The sequence below is a fragment of the Acomys minous genome, assembly GCF_964271855.1.
Source record: "Acomys minous genome assembly, chromosome: 9".
Classification (NCBI taxonomy): Eukaryota; Metazoa; Chordata; class Mammalia; order Rodentia; family Muridae; genus Acomys; species Acomys minous.
The window spans coordinates 60,267,057-60,291,743 of record NC_140490.1 but is presented as its reverse complement, the minus strand read 5'-3'; the positions used below and the strand labels follow the sequence as shown (position 1 = coordinate 60,291,743).

Sequence of the window (24,687 nt, the reverse complement as noted above, 5' to 3'; positions counted from 1 at the left end):
TATAAATCAGAGTACAATTTTGGACTTACGTTCAGGTTGCACCTCCTGAAAGAGGTACCCAATAAGGGCGCTACAGTGGTTGGGCCTAATCATATTTTCCATCATCCTGTTCCCGTTCCTGCTCCTGGCCCCCCGCCTAAACCCGCCACCCCCACGCCTCCCTCCCCGCCCACCCCCTCGGACGTCCTCCTTCGGTCCATTTCACCCCCTCCCTTCCGACCTACCCTCCCCGTGGGCCCCCCCCCCCCAGTTCGGCTGATGTCATTCTCCAGTTGGCAAATGCCTCCATATGGGCCTTGAAAAATGACTCCTCCTTGTCATTTCCTGAATGTTGGATGTGTTTCTCCCCCTCCCCACCCTTTTACGAGGGTATTGCTCTTCTTTCCACCTTGCTCTTTACTAATGTTACCCCACCCTCACCGGCTTAGCTCCCGACAATCGCATTACCCTCCAGTCCGTTTCTGGCATAGGTACTTGCCTCCTGGGTCCCCATATGCTCCCTCCTCTTCCCCTCAGCGACGTTTGCGCCCAGACTGTCATCCCTGACCTCTCCCTCCCCTACATTCTCGCGCCAAATAACACCCATTTTGCTTGTTCCTCTGGTTTAACCTCGATCGTCTATGCCCCTACCTTCCTTTCCTCCAAAGACTGGTGTGTCCTTGTTATTCTTCTTCCCCGTTTTGCTATTCATGACCCCGACTCATTTTTAAATTTTCTGGAAGGGGGAATTTCCCTAACCCTAACCTTGCCTCCCCCTGGCTTACTACTCTTCTCCCCACCCTGCTCGGGCCCCTCGTTAGTGTTCTCCTTCTATTATCCTTTGCCCCATGGGCTTTCAATCGTCTTACAGGGTTTGTTAAAAGTCAGGTTGAAGCTGCCACCAAGAATATCCAGGTTCACTACCACCGCCTGGAGACTGAGGACCCAAATGAGACTTCTATTTCCATCCAGGAGATTTCACCTACGCCTCAGTCGGTTAACTATGGGCGGCCTTTGCAGTTCCTATGGGCGGCCTTTGCAGTTCCCGAGGATGCAGAATGCTGGATGGCGAGCCTGGTTGTGCCCTCGGTGCCTTTGGTAAACCTGTGCAAGCCCTCCCCTATATCTTTTGGCCTGAGCCCACCTTGACCTGACCCGCGATAGTGCCTGGTAAGTCAGAGACGGAGCGATCAAATAAGTCTCGGTTATCAGACGTCGGTCGGTCCTTGGTGGGAGGACAGACCATAGGCGTGGTAAGATTGAGCATCGATCCTCTAGCAGGCTCAGGCCATCGCGAGGCCCCCTTTCCTTGGGAATTTGGCCGGTCCAGAATAACTGTTGTCCTAAAACACTTGGACAATAGTGATTCTCAAATATACCGCCATCCTGTAACAATGACTGGTGACCTCCTAAAGGTCATTCACTGGGCTGTAAGGTCTCCCTCAGGCCAAAATAAACAAAAAAAGGGTGAGATGCCAGGGACCAAACGGCCTGTGGCCGACCCCCACCCATTCAGCATCTGCAGCAAACATCCTGCTGGGCCACTCATTAGGCATGCAAGGCATCCGGCTTAGCCCTGAGAAGAGAGCGATCCGATCCTGAGATAACCACAGAGACATCCTGCTTTGTCTCACCTAGGAAGACCCCTCCCCTTGCAAATGTTCCCGGGGCTCAACCCCAGAAGATTTTGTACTTTTCCATTTACTCTCCCCGCTTACCCCGCCCTCCCTAAAGCAGGTTTTAAAAAGCCTGCCCCCACCCTCAATAAACGGCTCTTGACAAGCTACTGTTCGCTTGAGCCCTGCGTCTCTCTCGCCCATATCTTTAACCACAGGTTGCGACCCCCCTCAGCCCCCCAATAACTGACCAGCTGGACTGGTTATGTGGACTAATTACGTGGACTAGTTAGCATGTGATGTTTGTCCGCTAAAAGGGGAACTGCCTCATGCAGCGACATAGCTTTTGTGAGCTGATAAACAACTTTGTGTGGTCTGTGAGAGGAGATAAATATGAGCCCCAAACTGGAGGCTTGGCTTTTGGCTTTTACACCACTTCACATTGCTTGGCTGTTCATTGCTTCACTTTGAGACATTCCTAGAGAGAAATGCTCCAGAGAATTCTTTGAGGTTCCAGGTTCTGGCCGCTCAGTTGTGGTCACTGTTGCTGAATTTCTGGTTTTGCTATTTAATGGGTCTTCTGGAATCCTGATGAATAACAGCAGAATCATCCCAAGGAACTGAGTCTGAAAAAGGTCTACTTACAGTGTGCCTAGTAGCCTTCCTTTTCTCCTATCTAGAGTAGGTGTGTTAGAAGAGAGATAGAGGTGTTGAAGAACCCCAAATAAAGTAGGTTTTTGAAACATCAGTGGTTAAACATGTTGCAGGGTCCAGTGACTTACATCCAATACATTGATTCCATTTTTTAAAATATGCCTGGTTCACAGTTGATGTAACTACCCACGGAGTAACTTGAAGTTGAAGGAACCCACATATGCAGAAGGATGAGAGAATACTTGAGTAATGTTCCCCATGAACACTTGGCTTCAGAAAAACAATATGCCCAGCTACTGACCTTCCTCTAGCATTTACTATTCTCAGATATTCTAAAGTGTGTGTGTGTGTGTGTGTGTGTGTGTGTGTGTGTGTGTGTGTGTGTGCGTGTGTGCAGTAACCAAGAAGAACAACAAAGGGTGTCAGAGTCCCTGGACCTGGAATTAAAAGTAACTGTGAACTGCTTGGGAACTTAAGTTGGGTCTTCAGGAAAAGCAGCAAGCAATCTCAGTTTAGAATATCTGAGGGTAGTGAATGCTAGAGGGAGGTCAGCAGCTGAGCACACAGAACTATATTTCATGGCCCAAATTTCAGCTTCTACCAAAGAAAGAACATAATGAGGAGCAAAAAAGCAAGGAGATTATACGGTGGTTTTCTATATCTCCTACTACAATAGCCAAAAATTACACTGGTATTCAAAAATGGCTCCTGGGGTCACTCATGCTTGTCCCATATACATAGCCAGTGAAGAACCGGACTCATGGACAGTGAACTTTGAATATTTAACAGGCAAACAGTAATGAAGTCATGATATAATTGAGTTTATTGTAAACAGTATTAGGGTCTAGAAAACCACAAGTAGAGTGGATCAGATGGCTTCATTCATGTCCCTGGGACCTTGAACTACTTAGGATGAATCAACTAGATGTTTGTGGGGTTTTTTTGTTTTTTAAAAATACAATATTTTTGAGAGTCCATGCATGTATACATTTCTATTATATGAACTATCCATTCTCATTCTTCCCTGTCCAACTTCTTCTCCATCATCTTTTGACATCCTGCTCTCAACATAATGTCATTTTAAAAAATAATCCAGACTATCCACAATTAATAGTGATCCTGTATATATAGTTGTGGATTCATCTACTGCATCATGGTCACCAAATACCAAGGGACCATGCCTCTACACCAAACTGACTCTTGTTACCTTAGCAGCCATCAACTGTCAATAGGTCATAATCTACGGAGAGAGGTTTATGTGCTCTTCCAGCATTAGTACTGGCATGTGAACTGACTTGACCTCACTCAGATCTTGTAGATATCCACGTGGGTTTTTTAAAACTAAAATGGTATATTATAGGAAGAGTTGGCTAGCCTTAGAAGGCCAAGATCCAAGTTTATTAGTGGTTAAATGGGGGCGGGGAAGAGTGATACATCTTTTAAGGTAACTTGGACAAGGAAGTGGAGCTGTATGAATGCCAAGGGATGCTTAGTGTCCTAGGCCATGTTAATGACAGGCTGCTATGTGAGCTGAGAGCAAGAGGGTTTGGGAGGGTAACACTGAGCCAAGGAGAAAAACAAATCTGTCTCTGAGTTATGGCTAGGTGATTGGAGATGGTAGGATAAGATTAGAGTAATGGTGAATTCCCAAAAATGTCTCAGGCATGAAGGGATAATTAAGGAGTGAGTGAGGGTTAGTGTGCCTAATTTTTTTTTAATTAATATAACCACTCCCTATAGGAGAGACAGAAGAAGAGATTTGTGGTCCTGAATATTCCATTATAGTAGAACGTACAGATCACATACACAAAAGGAATGAAATTGGTTTAACAGCAGTCATGCTGTTTGCCCTGTTTCCATCCTCAGTTATGGTGACAGAGGTGGAATCTCCGGAAGCTGAGCCCCTTCAGTCTTCAGTGCAGTGCCAGGAGGCCAGTGGATTGTGGATTGTGCCTTGAGTTTAGAGATAAGAATGGTTGGCCTCTGCTCAGAAAGTCCCCTAACTGTACACACTAGACAGGGCCCGCCCCAGTGGAATTCATAGTTTGGGACATGCTTTGGCAACATGTGCATCCTGACCAGATTTGAAATAAGGTTCCAGTGGTAGCATACTAAGAGGAAAAGCGTTTAATCTGTCCCACAAACTGATTGAAATTACTTGGTATTTTGCCAGATCTTATTACCACTGACTTGGTCTCTTCTTTATGCTCAAAGACCTTGAAGATTGTTTTAATTGGGTCTTTTTGAGGGTTCTGAGGGCCATGGTCCTGTTCTGGTTGGGTTTTTTTTAATTAGTTCATATCTAAAACACTAGAGAGATGATATGAGTGTATATTTTTATCTTCATCTCAGAATTAGGATCTAGGTGGCTGTATTTAAAGAGTGCCTCCATAACATACCTACAGGTCTGCTGGCATTTTGTCAGGCTTCTGTCAGCCTGTTGAGGTTTATCACACTTTACTGTCTTGAGAGAAACCTTTTCATTTTCTCAACCAGGAGGTTTAGGAAACAGGGCCTATGCCCCAGATCAGTGAAATCAGCCTGTCAATTGCAGCATGGCCAATAGATGGAACATCTCTTGCAGGAGAGTGGTTGGGTACCTGAATGAGAGCCAGATCTAAACATACCAAGCTGAAAAGCAAAGGCACATTTTTTTTCTTTCCCCTGGCAGTAAAAATGGAGGTGGTCAAACAAATGTGTAGAAAATGAGATGTATTGAAATTCCTTAGTGCATTGGGTAGCATGTGCAGGAAAGGAGCACAAACGCCATTTCACATTAAGAAAGCTCACTGAGGCAGAACAGAAAATATGTGTTCAGAATCCCTCAGCCCAGGTGGTCTTGGGTACAAGCTAGAAAGCAGGATAGTCCATGGGCATCTACAATGATGGGGTTTTGAGGCCTGCCCTCACCTAGTGGCACTTGGCAGGAGTCCTATGGGGCAGGGGCTGTCTGCATGGGTTATGAGGATCTAACTCAGGTCCTTACTGGTGACCCTTTATGGGCTGAGTTATTCACCCAGACTTCCTAAGCAGTTTTTCTGCTGTCCTTCCTTTCTAATGAGAGATTAATGGGTGTGCAGAATTACACCACCCCCAGCTATGGTAACCTTGAGGGGGGTTAATCCGACATTTCATCACCTCAGATTGCAAGATACAAGTGACCAGGAGTGATGTGCTTTACTTTGAGGTCCTTAGAAGCATTACCTGCCTATTCCAGAGCCTCAGGTGTGAACTACTGCAGGTGTGAACTGCAGCACTATGCACAGTAGCAGTGCATTACACTTATTGAAGTGTAAGTGTAAGTCACCATGTGACTGTGAGTATGGCTCTTAGTCACCTGTATCACAGTTCCCCGTGAGTAAAACACCACCTGAGACTTGGCCTTCCTCCAGCTGTGCTTCTAACTGTGGTCTTTGCCCAGCAACATCCACCACCACTCCTGAAAACAGTTTTAAATCAAGGACACAAAACATGTTATGAATGTGTCAGTACTGCACAATTTTCTATAGTTTTTAAAGCAGCCTCATGAGTCTATTTCAGGATCATTTTCCTTGCAGCAGCATCAACATCTTTGGGCACTGACTGAATCAATGGATAGGCTTAGTAAGCTAGTAAGTCAGGAGTCACCACTCAATTGTGTTTCCTAATTTCCTTAAGGATGCCTTCATTTTTTCCCCACAATCTGTGCCCATTTAAATGCTGGCTTAATGGGTGCTTGTGCCCTTGTTTGGGTCACACTGTTCTTTTTCTGTGAAAAGGGAGGAAATTGGACTAATAGACACAAGATTATACAGTATTGTCCTTTCCTGATGTCTTCTTTGCCCAAATCTTTAACAAACAGTATTGACAAGCCTATCTCAGCAATACCCTTTTCCTTGGTACCTACTGTTATTGCTAAGAGGAGACCACAAGACCAAGGCTCATAAAACATGCATTCAGTAGGAGGCTCACTTACAGTTTCAGAGGATTTGTCTATGATCATCAGGGTGAGGAGCATGGGGCCAGGCAGGCAGCCATGGTGCTGGAGAAGTAGCTGAGAGCTTACATCAGATCTGAAAGTTGCAGACAGGGAGAAAGAGGGATAGGAGAGAGAGGGTGGAGGGGAAAAGGAGGGGGTGAGGGAGAGGGGGAGGGGAGGGAGAGAGATAGGGAGGGAGGGAGAGAGACTGAGACCGGGGTTTTGGAACCCCAAAGCACAACCTACAATGACACATCTCTTGCAATAAGGCCAGATGTCCTTGTCCTTCCCAAACAGTTCCACTGACTGGAAACCAAGAATTCAAACACATGAGCCTAGGGAGGCCATTCTCACTCAGATCACCACATGTGGAAATGTGCACATAGAAGTTTATTCTGTTCTAATAAAAGTCAAGAGATGGAAAGATCTCAGAAGCATTGTATTAAGACGGTATCTCTAAGCTGGGCATGATGATCATGCCTTTAAACCCAGGACTCTGGAGTCAGGGACAGGCAGATCCCCATGAGTTTGAGGCCAGCCAGGTCTACAAAGTGAGTCCAGGACAGCCAGAACCGTTACACAGAAAAGTCCTTTATTGAAAAACAAAAACAAAGAAACAACAACAACAAAAAAAGGTTTTTCAATCTCAAAATACAAAAACAAAAAACACACACTCCATCTCCTGTGTTGGTCCTAGAATGAAGTGTAAAAGTGTATTAATGGCTAAATGTGTGGGTACAGCCTGAAAAAAAAACAAAAAGGAGATAAAGGGGGAGATGAAAAGTGACACTGAGAAGGAAGGGCCAAAAGGACACTTTTAATGTAAAAGCATAAAAGATTGGAGAGAAGATGCAAGGAGAGAAGAGGGGAGATACAGAGAAGATGAATGCATTAAAAGAGAGTTTGCTTGAACATGATGAAATGCCACCTAACATATTCTAGGCATCATGGTACTATCTAATACACCTTATGCTAATTTGAAAGTAAAATGGGGTAGGGGAGAAAACAAGTAATAACGTGTTAAAAAGCATTTCTCTATGAAAATGTGAAATGTGCACCAGCCTTGGAAATTGATCTAGGATTCCTCAGAGTGTTACATGTGGAGTTTCCATGGGGCCCAAAAATTCCATTTTAGATGTGTTCATAGGAGCTGAAAGTATTTATACACACCAAAAGAGGTGCACAAAGTTCATGGCAGCACTATTGATTATTCATGAACAAAACATGGAAACCTATAAATGCCTACAACTTAATGAATGGATAAAGAAAATTTGATATTTATAAAAGATTCCAGGATGTGAAGAAGGCAAGTGAACAAAGAGGAAGGAAGAAAATTCCTGTGGGTTGTTTTTTTTCTGGAAATAGGAGTGATCTTCCAGAATCTTCCCACTGTCCCTTTGTGGCTGCCATTTCTAGAATGTTCAACTTTTCTTCATGGAGAGCTGAGCAGAAGTCTCTAACTCAAAGGTTAAGGCAGCAAAGGTTTCAGACACAATGTGAAGACCAAGCCTTTGAATCCTATTCCAGCCACCCATTAACTATCATAAAGGACAAGGAAAAGTCAATGTTTTCACACACAGTAGACCATGTCCCTGAAACCCACATGGATGAAGTGATCTCTATGGAAAAGCTATTGGGAGAGTACTAAAGTTTTATCTAGATTTGTGATCTCCAAACTGAGTGAGTTTTAAGGCAGTGAGGAAGGCAAAGATACAGATTTTATTTAGTTTTTTCAATAGTGAGAATAATAATAATAATAATAATAATAATAATAATAATAATAATAATAAACAATAATAATAGTTACAGTAATCTGTTTCACATCTCACACTTGGGGTCAAAACAAAATCATGTTTACATCCACTACAACCACTCAAGTCCCATAGACATATGTCTACACATAAATTTATACATAAATGTTCAAAGTAAAATGAATAGTAGATAGAAACCATCCAAACTGATTAATTAAAAGAAAACTATGGTAGATAATGTTAGTAGTAGTAGTTTCTCCAGACAGGAAAAGAAAAACCTGACTGACAAATGCTGTCTTCAGACAGCACAGAAAGTTAAGGAGACTCAGGGAAAGAAGGAAGCCCTTCACCATTGAGTCTAACTAACACTCTTCCCAGCCCAGTTAACCTATTTTGTGAAGATTGGTAGCATGCACACAATACTCACTCTATGCAAGGATAGTTCAAAGAAGAGTGGTTAAACAGAAATCATGCTTACAGCCAAAGTATGCGTGATCCTTCTGAATTTCCAGATGTAAACCTGCAGCTTCCTAGGACTCTTACAAGAGGCCCTATTTACAGAATAAGAACTGTCTCAACAGCCTTCTAACTAATGCTTTTATTTTACCAAATTATAATATATACGCAAGAAGAGAGCTTTGGGATTGGGGGCAGTGGAAGTAGTCCTGTGGGTTAAAAAGCCTCCAGCATCAACAGCATGGGTGTATTTGAATATAAAAACTATTTTAGGTGCAAACGGGATGAGGACTATATATCATAAAGCAAAAAATAGTGAGGATGAAGATGGCAATAATTTAGTTGAGGAAAGTAGTGCAGAGGGCAAATAATAATCCTGTGAGATCTGTGCTCTTGGAATGAGCACTGTTCTAAAGGATTCTAACAGACTACATAGACAAATCCAAGGGGCATGAAAGTCAGAGCATTTCAGCCGATGAGAGAAAATAATGTGATCTCTTATTAGAAGATGAAGAGGAGGATGCCTGGGAAGACAATGGTGGGAGCAGGGGTGGGGAAGAAGGAGCAGAGCAGAGAGGAGACACTGTGTCAGAGGACGCAAGGACCAAGAAAAGGAAAAGTATGAGCTAGCTGATTCAGTGATGTGGGTCCAAAGTGAAAAGTCACCCCAAGAAAAAAAATTAAGACAGAGGATGGTCCGACTGGTTGTTGGTCAGAGCAGAGGAAATAGAGAAACCTAAAGGGACAGGAGGTTGACATCCCCTTTGGCTGGTGGAGAGCAGACCGTGAAAAAGGAAGCAGATGCTGCACATAAGCAAGCCAAATATTTCCTCAAGCAAGATGAGCAAGAAAGCCACAAGCTAAAGGTCCCTCAGCTGTGTCACTTCCTGCTGGGTCACAGCTTAGAAGACAAGTGGGTGTGAGCAGCCCCTGGTGGAAACAGGGACCAAGCAACAGAAGCTGAGCACCCTGGAAAAGCCACAGGGCACCACAGCAAAGCATCATGGAGGAAGAGACTGGTGAAGAGGACTCAGCTCACTGTTGGTGGCAAACTATAGCACTTCTAATGGCCTGAGTAGAGGATGCTGACACCTTTAACCAGTAAGCATGAGTCTGGAAGCCATCAGGTGAGAAAGAAGACCACACACATGGCTATATATTTCAACAAGAAATGCTCATGACAGGAAATACAGGCAGAGAATGGATTAGTAGTTTCAATGAAGATAGTGTGGGTTTGAGAAATAGATACTGAAAATCATCAGTCCTGCTGCCTGTGGTGGCACATGCCTTTAATTCCAGCATTCAGAAGGAGAGGCAGGCAGATCTCTGTGAGTTCACGTACAGTCTGGTCTACAAAGAGAGTTCTAGAACAGCCAGGGCTTATTACACAGAGAAAACATGCCTCAAAAAAACAAAAACAAAAACCAAAAAAAATCAGTCCTTTTTCTTCAGTAATAATAAAGGTCTAAAAATAATGATAATGTCTGTCATACATCTTTCTAAGTATACTTTAAGCCATAGAATGTATGTGTTAAAGGACAAATCAGCAGTACCTTGAGATCAAGGGTCTCTGACACAAACACATCTGTTCTGGGACATGGTTTCTATGGTATCACCAGCACTAGCCAGGTACACCAACAACCCCAGGATACAACAAACACTCCAGTCCAGAGAACTTCATACTATGTTCTGGCCTCTGTGGTCACCAGCATTCATGTGGCACACAGGCGTATGTGCAGACAATACCCACACACATAAAATACATGATTTTAATTTTAAAAATTATAGAATATGACACCTAAGATGCAAATTTAAGGAGGTCTCCTCTCTTTGGGGTTACAAATGCAGTGTGCCCTGCTCAGGGATGGAGAACACGATGTGCTGTACTAACATGCCTCAGTATCTGTTTCTGTCAGTTTGCAAGAAGGAGTCCTCTAATGGAGCCGTCTACATGACAGCAATTGGAAAATTCTCTTCTGGAAGTGAGTGCCAGCATTCTGCACGTGGGTCTGAGGTAGTGCAGACATGACAGGACACCTGGAGCAAACACCTTCACAGCTGAAACCCTTACATGGACAGAAGTTTGCAATCAGCTAGAGCCTCCAGGTCACTTCCTGCCGCCCTTCTCCCTTGTTGCCTGTGAGCCAGAGAGCCAAACATCCTGCTAGCTTTGCTTTCCCCAAGGCTTACTAGTTCCCCAAGCCCTGCCCATTTCCAACCTGCAGTTGCCAGAGATGGTTGAGACCAGGTCAGTCCCCTCTGGCCCTGGCCTCAGGCTCTGAGCATGATGTCACTGCCCTGCAGTGAAAAAAAAGAGCCTGCGTGGACAGGGTAGGCAGGCAACTCACTCCACTCCAGAGGAATCAAGCCTTGAACACTGCACTGGGAGGTTGTGACAGTTTCAGGTAAGGACTCCTGGACTGGTCTGGGCCTGTGGGACTCCTAAAGGCCAGCTTCCAAAGGTTTAGGATGAGTCCAGGAGATGAAACTCTGGGAGGCTTAGGAAAAGACAGTGGGGAGGTGTTGTCTGCTGAGCACTCACTCAGGTGACTACTTCTGAAAGTCCACCAGGCCCATAGCTATGAGGCTGGTCTTAGGGATGGGATCCTGGAGCTGTACTCATTCACCTCAGTCAGGCTAACGTGCTGATGGGTCTCAGTGACATTCTTCACTGTCCTCTGCGCTGCTTTCTCTCAGCTCCTACCACTGAGCCCCCTTGACTGCTCTCTCTTCAAGGATCTGCAAGATAAAGTCTCTTACCTCCGTGCCCTATAAAAATCAACAGGCTCTACTCCGTTGAGCTCCACTCCAACTCTTCATTCCCAAATTGAAAATAGTCAGCTCATAGTGATGGGACCCCAAACCCCACTTTTATCCTGCGCATGCACACGCCTGATAAGAATTTGTATGCCTGAATTCTCCCTTGCCTGCACAGAGCTCCTGCTACGGTGGAGAAAACAATTAGTAAGAGAAAGGATGACACTTAGAGTGGAGAGCAGATCTGGGTGGGGCAGCTGCACTAGGGTAGGACGGCAGAGGCTCTGAGGTTGCCCTGTCCCAGTGAAGGTGGGAAGGCTGAGGACCTTGAACTCAATGACAGGGATGAGATAGATGACGTTCTAGGTAGAATAAAGAGCACTTCAGGATTCAGACAGAACTTTGAAGTGACAAAAGGAATGTAGAGACAGTAAGCTGGGTCTGATGGGAAGAACAAACAAAGGATAAGTCATTGAAATAAAACAGTCCCAACAATCCCCCAGAGCCTTAGAGGACTTAAGTCAAGGGATCTAGGAACACTCTCAAGATGCAATGTCCTTCTGTCTGGGCAGTGGGAAGTATGAATTGGGGTGTTCTGAGACTCCCTGGGCTTTGAACTGCATCTCACCGGTAGAAACACTTTGAGTGTCAAATGTCATATGACAGAGAGAGCACAGTCATGGGATGCACAGTGACTCAGAATTGGGTTAAGGTGACAGGAGCAGTCACTTAGCCTGCAGCAAGCTGTCCATTCCTCTGGGAGGTGAGACATGCTCAAGGGAAAAAGCAGCCTGGGTGCCTTTGGATGATGCAAGGCCCCTGGAAAGCCACTGCAGGGGAATGCTGCCTGCTGCACAGCACAGTGGATAACACCAGCCTCTGTCTGGGTCTCATCCAGCATCTCAGATTCTTAGTAGCTGGCAAAGGTGGAGGACACTGTCTAAAGCCTCATGGATAGCTCAGGAGCATTCTTCCCAGGCAGAGTCAGGAATACAGAATTGATGCAGCCAGGCCACAGGACTTGGAGGCCATGGCTGTTTGCTGCCTTGACTCCTCTTCCCTCCATCCTTCTCTTTATCCAACAGTCAATCATCATCAGAAGAGAGGAGCTGCTCTGTATGTAAGGAGACTAGACCACGCCTCTTAGCTGTGTCCTGTGTATGAATTTCTGATGATCTTTCCTTCTACCTGTGCAGACAAAAAGGAATCTGGTTTGGTCTGCAGTCAAGACCTCACACAGCTAATAACCATAACATTTGAAAATTCTTGAATGAGACTGAACTTTTAAAATCCCTGCTTACAGTACTTATGCGCTTTCAAATGTAAACCCAGAGTAGAGTCCCCGATTTCCCTGTGTCAGATCAGTAAACAGTCAGCTCTGTGTTGAGTACCATTTCTCCTTTGCCTCCAGACTCTGCATCATGAGCACTCTGTGTGAAGCCAATGGCACCTTTGCCATCCAACTGTTGAAGATGCTCTGTCAAAAAGACCCTTCCGAAAATGTATGTTTTTCTCCTATGAGCATCTCCTCTGCTCTAGCTATGGTCCTCTTGGGGGCGAAGGGAGACACTACAGCCCAGATATCTCAGGTAAGTTGACATTGGCCACATACCTATTTTGATTTGCTTAAGAGGTGCACAGAAAAAGAGAATAGTTATGTGCAAAATGAGTCGTGCAGCAGAGGATAAAGAAGAAGGAAGATGGAGTCCCTCCCAGTAAAACATCATTAATGGCTGTAAATTTTCCTGAGTAATAACTTGGAAGAATCTCTCAAATTTTTTACCAGAGTTTACCTAGAAAAAAATGGTGTATAAATAATTTCATGCTAGGCAGAGTAGCACAGGCCTTTAATTCCAGATACTAGAGACTGAGATAGGAAGATACCAAGTCTGAGGCTAGCCTGTGCAACTTACTTTCAAATAGAAAGGTGTCTGTTAATGTCGTTGTTGTGTTATTGATTTTACTTTTTTTTTTTTAGATGGAGGGAAGCTGTTGTAATTGTAACTGAGTAGCAGAGCTTTTCCCCACCATAATACTTCAGAACCTAGTCTCAGTCCCACATACCGCCATGGGGGAAAAAGATGTTGAAATTGTTTGAAGCATGGGTTGCTGAGAACTATTTTGTTTTTAAAGCAACAGACTTTGCTATTATTCATTGGCAAGGAAAGTCAATTCCTGCTATTTATTGTTGCAATACCAACCTACCTTAGATCAGCACCTCATGTGCTCCACTGCTTGAGACATCTCTGCTGCTTGCAAACTCCATCTGCAACTAAAATGCTTCATCATTGGCCTCATAATACTTCATTCTTTTCCTTCACAGGCACTTGGTTTAAATCCAGAGAAAGACATTCACCAGGGCTTCCGGTCACTCCTCAGTAACCTGAACCAGCCAATCAGAAAGTACACACTTCGAATGGCCAACAGGCTCTTTGCAGAGAGCACTTGTGAAATCCTCCCAGTAAGTAGTACCAGTAGAATGAAACAGTTGTATTCAGATACGTGTTGCTATAGATCCCAGGGGAAGGACCCTAAAGAATTTGAGAAAAGTAAGGACTACTTTCCAGCCAGTGTGAGGGTATACATCTATAACACCTGCATTTAGAAAACTGAGACAGGAGGGTCATGAGTTCTGGACCAGCCTAATCTATATAGTGAGACTCATGTACTTAACCTTCTTCAAAGACAATCCTGTAATTATACCTTGAGATATTTCAAATCTGACTACTTGTATTTTTTATTTATCTATATTTAGTTATTTGCACTTGCAATGGCCTTGCACATGAAACTGTTTGCTTTTAAAGTGATATATACACTCATTTAGTTTTCCTTTTAATGCTGTATTAATCAGAAGGCTGGAGGGCTTGCTGCAATTTTCTTTTGTAATGTTACCTTCCTGAACATATTTTTCTCTCCAAAGACCTTTAAGGAGTCCTGTCTTAAGTTCTATCACTCGGAGATGGAGCAGCTCTCCTTTGCGAAAGATACAGAGAAGTCCAGGAAACACATAAACACGTGGGTCTCCAAACAGACTGAAGGTCAGAATCTCAAGTTGCTTCACAACCCACAGTCTGGTCCTTTCCATCAATGCCTCTCTTCCTTCTTCCTCCTTTTTCTCTTAATTCCCGCTTCTCCCCACCACAGACTAATCTCGCTGTTATTTCAGAGATCCTATGTGATGCAGACTAGCTGGGCTGGATGCTGTAATGTAGAGCTCAGAGAGTTTATGGAGATCCTACTCAGATACTTAGATTTAAAAAAAAAAAACAAAAGTTTGTCTATTTCTCTAGGGCAGAGGGGCAAACACAAATGTCAGTAGAACTCTTGGGCCTGATCTCCAGTCTAACAGTTTATATAAGAAGACACAGGTGATCTGCAATGGTCACAGGTCATGTGACTCTGCCTTCACTGAGATGAAGATTCTTGGGGAGACCTTCCCCCCCCACAATCCAGCTGCGATGTTGGTATTTCCTACAGTCTGTCTTGCCTGGACTCTTACCACCTTTACCTCCAAAGAAGACTCCTGTTTCTGCTCCTGTTCCCTTGCTTAGATATGATTAAAGTCAGATTTGATTGCCAGTGGAGACATGCTTTCAGGGCTGCTCAGTTACACTGACTAAAAGAGCCTTCCATTTGGGGCTGAACCTTGTTTGTTTTTATACTAGAGATGACAGGTTCCAGCATTGGCCTTTGAGGTCATGGTATGATATTGGAACTATCCAGATGCCTCTGTATCACTAGGCACACTCCTATTTATGCTGAAAAGCAAACACTAATGAGTGAGAATCCTTTCTTACACTCATCAATCATTTGCCCATTTCTTGTTGGAATCTTACCTCTTGTGCACTCTTCATATCAGAAATTAGCAGCATTTGTCTTGATCAGTCAAAATATACCCATAATAGAAAGGAAGGGAATCTGCCCTCTTATCTGCAATAGTACTTTGATGTGTGGATGACACTCTGAAGTGTCACAAACTGCATTCTATATTTCGGCCTCTGACATGTCATAGTATCTTTGGATTGAGCATGACTATGGAGTGCTAAGTGAGATGCTGCATTTTACATCCATGTATTAACGAGAGTGCTCTAGAGGAACAGAACGAATAAATCTTATGAAGAGCATATAATGGGTGAGTGTGTCCAATATAGACTGAATAGGATGGGAGCTGCTCAGTCTATGAGGCTGGAGACCTCAGCAGTCTCAGTCTGGCAAGGAAGGCCTAAAAGATTCTGCAAAGTCACTAGTCTTCACCCTCATGATGGCCAAAGATACTGGCTTCCAGTGCCAGATAAAAATGACAAGGGCAGTGATGGGAGCAGACCAGATGCCCTCATTAGCAAGGACTGGAGCAGACAGACAAAAGCAGTGCTGCTTTCTCTCTGACCTCTCTCGTATCTGGCAGCATAAGGTGGTGCCTGCTCTGGGGATCTTTTTCTCCATTAGTTTCTCTTTCTGGGAAAATTCTCACAGGCCTGTTTGTTATGCCCAGATCACTAGATCCCCAAGACCACCAGGAATCCAAAGTAATGTGCAAAAACAAAGAGCCTTTATTCAAACTCAAGCCTGAGGGCCCTGGACCCTCACCAAAGCAGAGGCTCAGTAGTGAGCTGTGAGCCCTCAGTAGGCAGGGTTTTTTATTGTTGTTACAGCAAGGAATGTGAATTTCCAGTTTGGCAGTTCCAGGATTGGTTGACTTATAACAAGGTTGGATTGGCCCTGGGGGATTGGTTGAGCCTAACCTTGAAATGCTAAAGCAATCTATCTATAACATCTAGGGAAGTTAGGTACTTTCCTGCTGTGCCCTGGCTGGCTCAGGACTAGGGTCATTCTTTCTCTGGAACACGTTGTGGTTTTCTAGCAAGAGAGGTAAGCTTAGTGACAGGCTCAAGATGGTGCCTTCTGACAAAATGGAGTCACATTAGCTAGGGCTCTTCATGTCCAGGGACAAATCTCCTGGTTGATGCCAGACTAAATCAAAATGACTAACATTAGCCACCCTAGGAGAAAACTGTGGTCTGAGTCCAGCCACCCACCCATGCCCCTCCTCTCCACCCCCATCTACATTTCCCGATTGTTTTCATCTCCATCTTGTAGTCATTTTTTTCCTGCTTTTCTCGAACCTGCTTTCCTTGAGGTACTTAGAAGTCGATCAATATCCTCACCTTGGATATGTTCCTCCAGTGTGCGCCCGTGGCCTTGAGTCAAACATAGTTACTGGTCTTTCGATTTGTTTTTTAGTATGTTTATTCAAATTCAGCAAATCTGAAAGCGTGATGATTGAATCGGGCCAGATGTCACATCAGCTTATGTCTCACAGATATATAAATGAACCTGAATGAAGTCTCTGCTTTCTCAAAGGCAAAATTCCAGAGGTGTTGTCAGTTGGCTCGGTACATTCACAGACCAGGCTGGTTCTTGTCAATGCCTTGTATTTCAAAGGAAACTGGCATAGGCTATTTGACAAAAAATGTACAACTGAAAAGCCCTTTAAAATAAACAAGGTAAGGAAAAATATTTAACAGTTCATGGTAGTATGATGAAGAAATTACACGGAAACCTTTCATTGTGAATGTGAGACTTGGAGCTCAGTGAAAGAGACCTCATATCCATTGTGGGGTGCTGGGATTGATCAGTTCCCAAGAAGGAATAAATCATGAAAGCACAGAAAACTTTTTGAATGAAAGGTTAAACTCAGTAAAGGAATTACAAGAATATTTGTAGTATTTGTATTTGCTGTCCATGTCATTTTGCATTCTGTTGGTGGCTGTTACCATTTCTGACGATTTCTCATAAAACCTTTGTTTCTGCTCCATTCTAGAACTAAATTTTCCTTATGCTCAAAAAAAATACTAAACCTGAGTTTTAATTATATAATTATAAGGTAATTTAATACATGTATGGAACATGAGGCCTAGCAGAAAAGAGTAGACACACATTTATTTAGTAGAGCAATTTAATTTAATCAAACACTCTAAGTTATTAGTCAATTTATCACTTCATGAAGTATTTGTAACTTTATATTATTAAAAAGAGTGATTAAGATCTCAGTCTTAAATTGAGTACAATCTGAATTAAAGTATGTCTTAGAATAGTTTACCCAGTCTCTATAAAAGTATTATTTAATGCAATTTGGATCATTATGAATGTTAAACTCCTCATTTCATTTTTATTAGCTATACTTTAAAAAATTGTGAAAGAATGAGATCTTTTAATGGAAAATTTAATCTTTATTATGGATGGTCTGTAGCAAATTTTTATGTTTAATGTGCCACTGTAATTAAAATCTTACCATGTGTCCCAATTCTGTATTTAAAGTCTACTTCTGGACTAAAAGAACCAAAGCAACTAGAATAAATCATAAGAAGATACACAATGTTCTGTTCAGATAGCCCCAATTTGTTTTTTATTCTTTTTATTAATTTATTCATATTACAACTAAATTGTTCTCCCACCACTTGTATCCTCCCATTCCCCCTACTCTCCTATCCCACCCTATTACCCTCCCTTAGGTCCATGTTCGAGGGGGATCTTCTCCCCCACTTTATGATCACAGGCTAACAAGTCTCATCTTGGTAGTCTGCCTATTCTTTTTTTGAGTGCCACCAGGGCTCCCCACCAAGGGGATGTCATCAAATATGGAGCACCAGAGCTCATGTCAGAGTTAGTCCTTGGTCTCCACATAACTGTGGATGATGTCCTATCCATTGGCTAGATCAGAGTAGGGGTTCAGTGTTTACTACTTGTATTGTCCTTGGTTAGTGCAATAGTTTGAGCAGACACCCCTAGGGGCTGATCCACCTGTTAAGACGTTCTTCTTGTAGGTTTCTAAGATCCTCTGGATCCTTCTATTTCCCCATTTCCTATATTTCTCTTACTTAGAATCCCAGTAGAATGTCCTCACATCTGTTCCAATCTCCTGGTAAGTGAAGACATTCATGGGACATGACTTTTGGGCTAGTGTCCAATTATAAGTGAGTATATACCATGTGAGTCTTTCTGTTTCTAGGTTAACTCACTATGACCATTTCTAATTTTCTCCATTTGTCCACAAATTTCTCAATCTCCTTGTTTTTTATAGCTGAGTAGTATTCCATAGTGTATATGTACCACAGTTTCTTTGTCCATTCTTCAACTTAGGGACATTTAGACTGTTTCCAGGTTCTGGCTATTATGAATAAGGCTGCTGTGAACATGGTTGAGCATATGTCCCTATTGTGTGGTCGAGCATCTTCTGGGTATATTTCAAGGAGTGGAATAGCTGGGTCTTGAGGAAGGCCTATTCCCAGTTTTCTGAGAAAGCACCAGATAGATTTCCAAAGTGGTTGTACACCTTTGCATTCCCACCAGCAATGAAGGAATGTTCCTTTTTCTCCACATCCTCACCAGCATGTGGTGCCACTTGAATTTTTGATCTTAGCCATTCTGATGGGTGTAAGATGGAATCTCAGAGTCATTTTGATTTGCATTTCTCTGATAACTAATGACGTTGAACATTTCTTTAAGTGTTTCTCAGCCACTTGATATTCCTCTGTTGAGAATTCTGTTTAGTTCTGAGCCCCATTTCTTAATTGGGTTATTTAGTTTGGTGGTGTTTAATTTCTTGAGTTCTTTATATATTTTGGAAATTAGACCTTTGTCAGATGTAGGGTTGGTGAAGATCTTTTCCCATTCTATGGGCTCAGGCAGCCCCAACTTGTAATGATTTGACAAGTTTCCGCTTTGTGATGGCTTATCACACTCTTACTGCATCACAAACATACATGGAGATGTGTCCATATGGTCCCCATCTTGTAATAATTTAATTTCCCTTCCCTCTGATAGGATATCAAGATGTAGCTTTTCTCTAAGCCTGTGTGTGTGCTCTTCAGCTTTCTGCTCTGTGGTGGGTTAGAAGAGTGTGACCCCTTGTAACCTTTAAGCATCCTGAGAGGATGTATGTATTTGTACTCCCAATCACAGTACTACGAAAATATTCCATTCTACTTCATGGCAGTGTTTTCTGTATTTTATAATTGATTATGCTGTTTCCTTAGATAAATTTGTTTCCCACATTAAATGATGAAAACTCTTGCTTCTGGAGTGTTTTTCATTAGTGTAACAAACTGTCTGAGATAATCAACTTGAAAGAAGGAAATGTTTATTTTGGCTGATGGTTCCAGAAGTTTCCTTCTGGTTCAGTTATGCCAATCACTCCAGGTTGTAGTAGTATAGCACAGCAGGGTGGAAACGCATGGTGGAGGCTTACTCACTTCACAGAACTCAGGAAGCAAAAGAGCAAAACAGAAAGAGGCTGCAGTGTCCATATTCCCTTCAAGGGCATCTCTTCCCCAATCCTTAACTTTCCACATTAGGCCCAACCTCCTAAAAATTTGGTCAGGGCCTACTAGTGCCATCCTGTGGACAAAGATTTTGTAACATTTTTAACCCAAATAAGATATTAAAATATTAATATTTGAATGATACATTTCTTTAGCTGTATAGCATCATGTTTTCCTAGTTTATCTCTGCCTTGATTTGTCAACTTGACACAAGCTAAATGGATTTGAAAATAAACCTCCTTTGAGAAACAGTCTATTTAAGATTGGCATAGAGAGAAGTCTGTTGGGCATTTTCCTGATTAACAATTGGTGTGGGCCCAGTCCGCTGAAGGCAATGCCACCCCTGGGCATGTGGTCTTGACTTATTTAAGAAAGCAGCTGAGAAAGTCATGGGAAATAGCCCAATAAGGAGCTTTCCTCCATGGCTTCTGCCTGAGTTCCTGACCTGATTTCTCTCAGTGATGAGTAGTGATCTGAGACTTGTAATATGAAATAAACCCTTCTTTATCCCAATTGCTTTTGGTCAGGGTGCCTTACCACAGCAGTAGAAACCCTAACTACTAGAGTCCCATAACTGCTCACACTCAGTGTTTTTGATGAAATCAGGAAGAGGCTGGCACACATTGTCTAAGTGCTCACTGGAACATGGATATTGCTCTCGTTGTGAAACATGCTTGGTATTAATTAGAGCTCATTTGGAAACCTTCTGATCTCTGCAGTAATATCTTTTATGTTCTGCCATTGTCTACTCATTCCTATCAGACTGAGAAAAGGCCTGTACAGATGATGTACAAGGAAAGCTACTTCAACCTCGCCTATGTGAAGGAAATACGGGCAAAAGTGTTGGAGATGCCCTACGAAGGCCTGGAGCTCAGTTTTGTGGTCCTTCTCCCAGATGATGGTGTGGACCTCAGCCAGGTGAGGCACAAGAGTCCATAGCAGTCACCGCTCTAAAGTCTCCAAGAAGAAGCAAGTGTCCCTGTGTCCTTTCTCATTAGAACAGAACTCAGTGTTTTCACCTTTGTAACTTCCATTTGAGAGAGTGGTACTCACAGATCCAGCCTCAAGCTACATGCAGGCACAAGGCTTTGGGATCAAGGCCGTGTCCGATGCTCACATTGTGGGCTCTGTGACCTTGCCACATGACATAGCTTCATCCCTAGAATGGGCAGTGGTGACCTGATAGGGTGAAATGAACACAACTCAGGCGACAAACTTAGCACAGTGCTGAGAACATAGTCCCCTCCATAAACATAACCCCAAGTCAGCATCCTTGTTAATATCTTATTTTAATATCTGAAAACATAAAATAGACAAAAAAGTGTTGCACTTTAACCTAACAAAGAGGAAGAGGAGAAGGACACCTGGGGAGCACAGAGTCGGGGAGATCACTATGGCCCATCTTGTTCTTCCCTGCAGCAGGAATCCCCACAGTGTGTCAGCCATCCTCTGAATGGTGCACAATGGAGTGTGCATGGCATCAGGGGTCCTTGTAAGCAGAACAGCTCCCCTGGCTACCTTAGTCCGGCTCCCTAACCATGGCATTGCTTCTCTGGGGTGTTAGTTTTTCATCATTGACAAAATATCTGACAGGAATAACCTAGAGGAGGGAGGATTTATGGTGTCCCACTGTTGCAGGAGTTTCATTTCAAGTCACCTACAGCCGTCATTGTTAGTATGGTGGTAGGTGTGTGTGCATTAGTTAACAGGAAGCAAAAAAAAAAGATAAGGAACAAAGACTGGAAGATGAACTTGCAAGGTACACCTCCAGTAACTCTGTCCTTCATTCAGCTAGACTCAGCTCATTCCTAAAATTTCAGCTGCCTCCCAAACAAGGGTTTAGAATGTGAGACTTTTGTTGTAATTTTATATTCAAGCCACAACAGCCCACAAAACCAAAGAATCCAACCCTGAATAGACCTCCCTTCTGGTGTGACTCAGGACAAATCATTTCTTCCTCTTTCTTTCTTTCATTCTTTTTTTTTTTCCTGAGACAGGGTTTCTCTGTGTAGCCTTAGCTGTCCTGGACTCACTTTACAGACCAGGTGGCTTTGAACTCACAGTGATTTCCTACCTTGGCCTCCCATTTACTGGCATTAAAGGCATGTGCCACCACACCAGGCCTTTTTTTTCCCCCCTGTCTGTCTTTCTTCCTTTCTTTCTTTCTTTATTTATTTATTTATTTATTTATTCCTGTCCATCTTTTATTTTTTGGTTTTTTGAGACAGGGTTTCTCTGTGTAGCCTTGGCTGTCCTGGACCCACTTTGTAGACCAGGCTGGCCTCGAACTCACAGCGATCCACCTGCCTCTGCCTCCCGAGTACTGGGATTATAGGCGTGCGCCACCACGCCCGGCTTTGTCCATCTTATTTATTTATTTTTGAGACATGGTTTCTCTGTATCACCTTGGGTGTCCTGAACTCACTTTGTAGATCAGGATGTACTCGAACTCACAAAGACCCACCTCCCTCTGCCTCCGAGAGTGGAGGGATTACTGGTGTGAAACACCCCCACCCCACCAAGTCTTCTTTCCAAAATTTTTACTTTTTATTTCAGCAGCAATGATTTACTATTTTCAAAACTAAGTCTAGTTCAGGAAAACAAAAGCAAATTAGCCTAAACCATAATTACCTGGACATGAAAACCTGTGTGTACAGAAGATGTCTCAGAAGTGATTTAGCAGAAGACAGCCAGGCCTTCCTATGCTGATGCTGGGAGCATGCCCATCAGGGAAGCCACGTACAAGCTAGCAGGACAGTGGGGCCTTCACACTGGACAGATGAATAGGCAGTGCCCTGTGTATGATGATGGAATCTACTGTGAGCAGGAAGTGCCCATGTGGCTCTGGGTAAGACCTCAACTGTGAGTCTGAAGGTCTCTAATTTTGCTTTGTCAGGTGGAAAACAATCTCACTTTTGAGAAGCTAACAGCTTGGACCAAACCAGACTTCATGGAAAGCACCAACGTTAGAGTTTCCCTTCCAAAATTTATGCTGCAAGAGAATTATGACATGGAGTCTGTGTTTCAACAGCTGGGAATGGTGGATGTGTTCCAAGGGGGCAAGGCTGACTTATCAGCAATGTCCTTGGAGAGAGGCCTGTGTGTGTCCAAATTGCTTCACAGGAGTATGGTGGAGGTCAACGAGCAGGGCACAGAGGCAGCAGCAAGCAGCTTAATTACCGCTATTCCACTTTGCCTTCTAGAGTGTGCCCCAACATTCTGTGCCGACCACCCCTTCCTTTTCTTCATCAGGCACAACAAAACCAACAGCCTGCTGTTCTGTGGCAGGTTCTCATCTCCATAAGGGCACATTTATTAGGTGAGGACAGCTCTCTCTTCAGCATCTCTTCACTTCCAGGAGAGCCAGGGTTACAGTGAGACCCTGTCTCAAAAATCAAAAATGAAAATAAAAAGACTGGAATCAGAGTTGGCCTGGCAGGTACAGGTGCCCACTACCAAACCTGAAGAACTGAGTAGAACCCCTAGACTCCTGTGGTAGAAAGAGAAACCAACTCCTGTCAGTTGTCCTGACTGCAGGTGTGCACAGACATACACAAACACGCAATAAACAAACAACAAATAAATGCAGCAATTTTTTAAAAACATAGGCTAAATGCTTAACAGGGACTGGGCTGTGGCTCAGTGCACAGAGGATCCTGTTCAACATGCTCAGGGCCCTGGAGTCAAATATCAGCACTAAACAAACAAACTAGAGTCAACTTTCACCTTCAGTCTTTTTGGCTACCCAGGTTGCCAAGAGCCACCCTGTTAAGGGAGCTCACTAGGCATATGGGCTGCCTAAGAAGTGATTTGGTATTTGCAAGGTCTATACCATGATGTACCCCCAGAACTGCTTCCAGCCTCTGACTTGCTGTCAGGAGCCATTGATTTGGGGAAGTTCCTTAGGCATGAGAGATCTCTAGAGGTGATCCAGTATTGGCGAGGTCTGTATCATGATGTACCCCAGAATTGCTTCCAACTTCTCACTACCCTGTCCATTGTACTTTGTTGCATCTTTCTAAAATCTGGCATTAGAGCTGGGTATGGTTGTGCATGCCTTTAATCACAGGACCCAGGGAGGCAAAGGCAGGTAGATCACTGTGAATCTAAGGCCAGCTTGCTCTTCAAAGTGAGTCCAGGACAACCAGAACTACATTCAAGGCCAGCCTGGTCTACAAAGCGTGTCCAGGACAGCCAAGATTACACAGAGAAAACCTGTCTCAAACAACCAAAAAGTAAAAACACCTGGCGTTAGTGTGAACTGTTAACTTTCTCGGTATTGCCCAGCTCTGAGTGAGCAAACTTCCTATAGGGTTTTGTTGAAGATATACTGTTTGTTATTCACATGAATTAACTCCTCATTATGGAATTCCTAATTGGATTCACATAGTTTTAAAAGTTAAAGTTAGTTTATGGCTGCAATAAATACCTTTGTGGACCTCCAGATGCCTCACTAGGGATAGCCTGGAAGTAGATTTATGACCTTAGATAAGCCTCCACTCCAGATGGTACCACGAATCCTGGTATTTCACCATAAATACAGACAAGTTGGTTTAAACTTCCATGAACCCAAGATGGAATGGGGCTACCTAGAGATGCCTGAATTTACTGTTTCTCAGAATGAAAGACAGATACAATTATTGTCCTGAACTCATAATGAAGTAAGAGATAGCTGGATAGTGTATAGTTAGGTCAGTCCTAATTGATAAGTTGTATATTCTTGTAAGTTTTAGACTCTAGTAACCTACAGGCCTTGTCAACTTTTGTCACTCTGAACTCACTGTGAACTTATGTAATGGATACCTAGATAACAAATATTTAGTTTTCAAACATGTAACCTGTTGTATTTTAAGAATTCATCTGTTTTTGTGATTAATTGCCTTTTTTTTTACTATGAGGTAATACCCTTTCTCAGAAGTATAAGTATGGTCACCAACAATAAACGGTGTTGAAAATTGGAAACTTGACCTCAGTTGAAGTTGAGATGTCTAATTTCAACCACCTTTTCTCTTGAATGTATGTGTGTGTGAGTGATTTCTTTTCTGTCTCTTACTTCTTATTTCTCTGTAGATTTGCAAATAAGTTAGACTCAGGGCCATCAGCCTTCTACAACTAATAAGCCTGAGTTTACATTAGCTTACTGGAGATCTTCACAAGGAGGTCTATCTACAAATCGAAGAGCCTCCTTTTATGAC

General features: G+C 43.2%; 1 protein-coding gene across 1 annotated transcript; it reads left to right on the top strand.

The window, feature by feature from the left end:
- Positions 1 to 12,586: 12,586 nt before the first annotated feature.
- Positions 12,587 to 22,796, top strand: LOC311605706 (serpin B9-like; the record flags this gene model as incomplete). Its single annotated transcript, XM_084796439.1, has 6 exons — positions 12,587 to 12,760; positions 13,495 to 13,632; positions 14,092 to 14,209; positions 16,533 to 16,675; positions 20,255 to 20,410; positions 22,389 to 22,796. The coding sequence occupies exons 1-6, from the start codon at positions 12,593 to 12,595 to the stop codon at positions 22,794 to 22,796; spliced, it is 1,131 nt and encodes a 376-aa protein (XP_084652565.1). The 5' UTR covers positions 12,587 to 12,592.
- Positions 22,797 to 24,687: the final 1,891 nt, after the last annotated feature.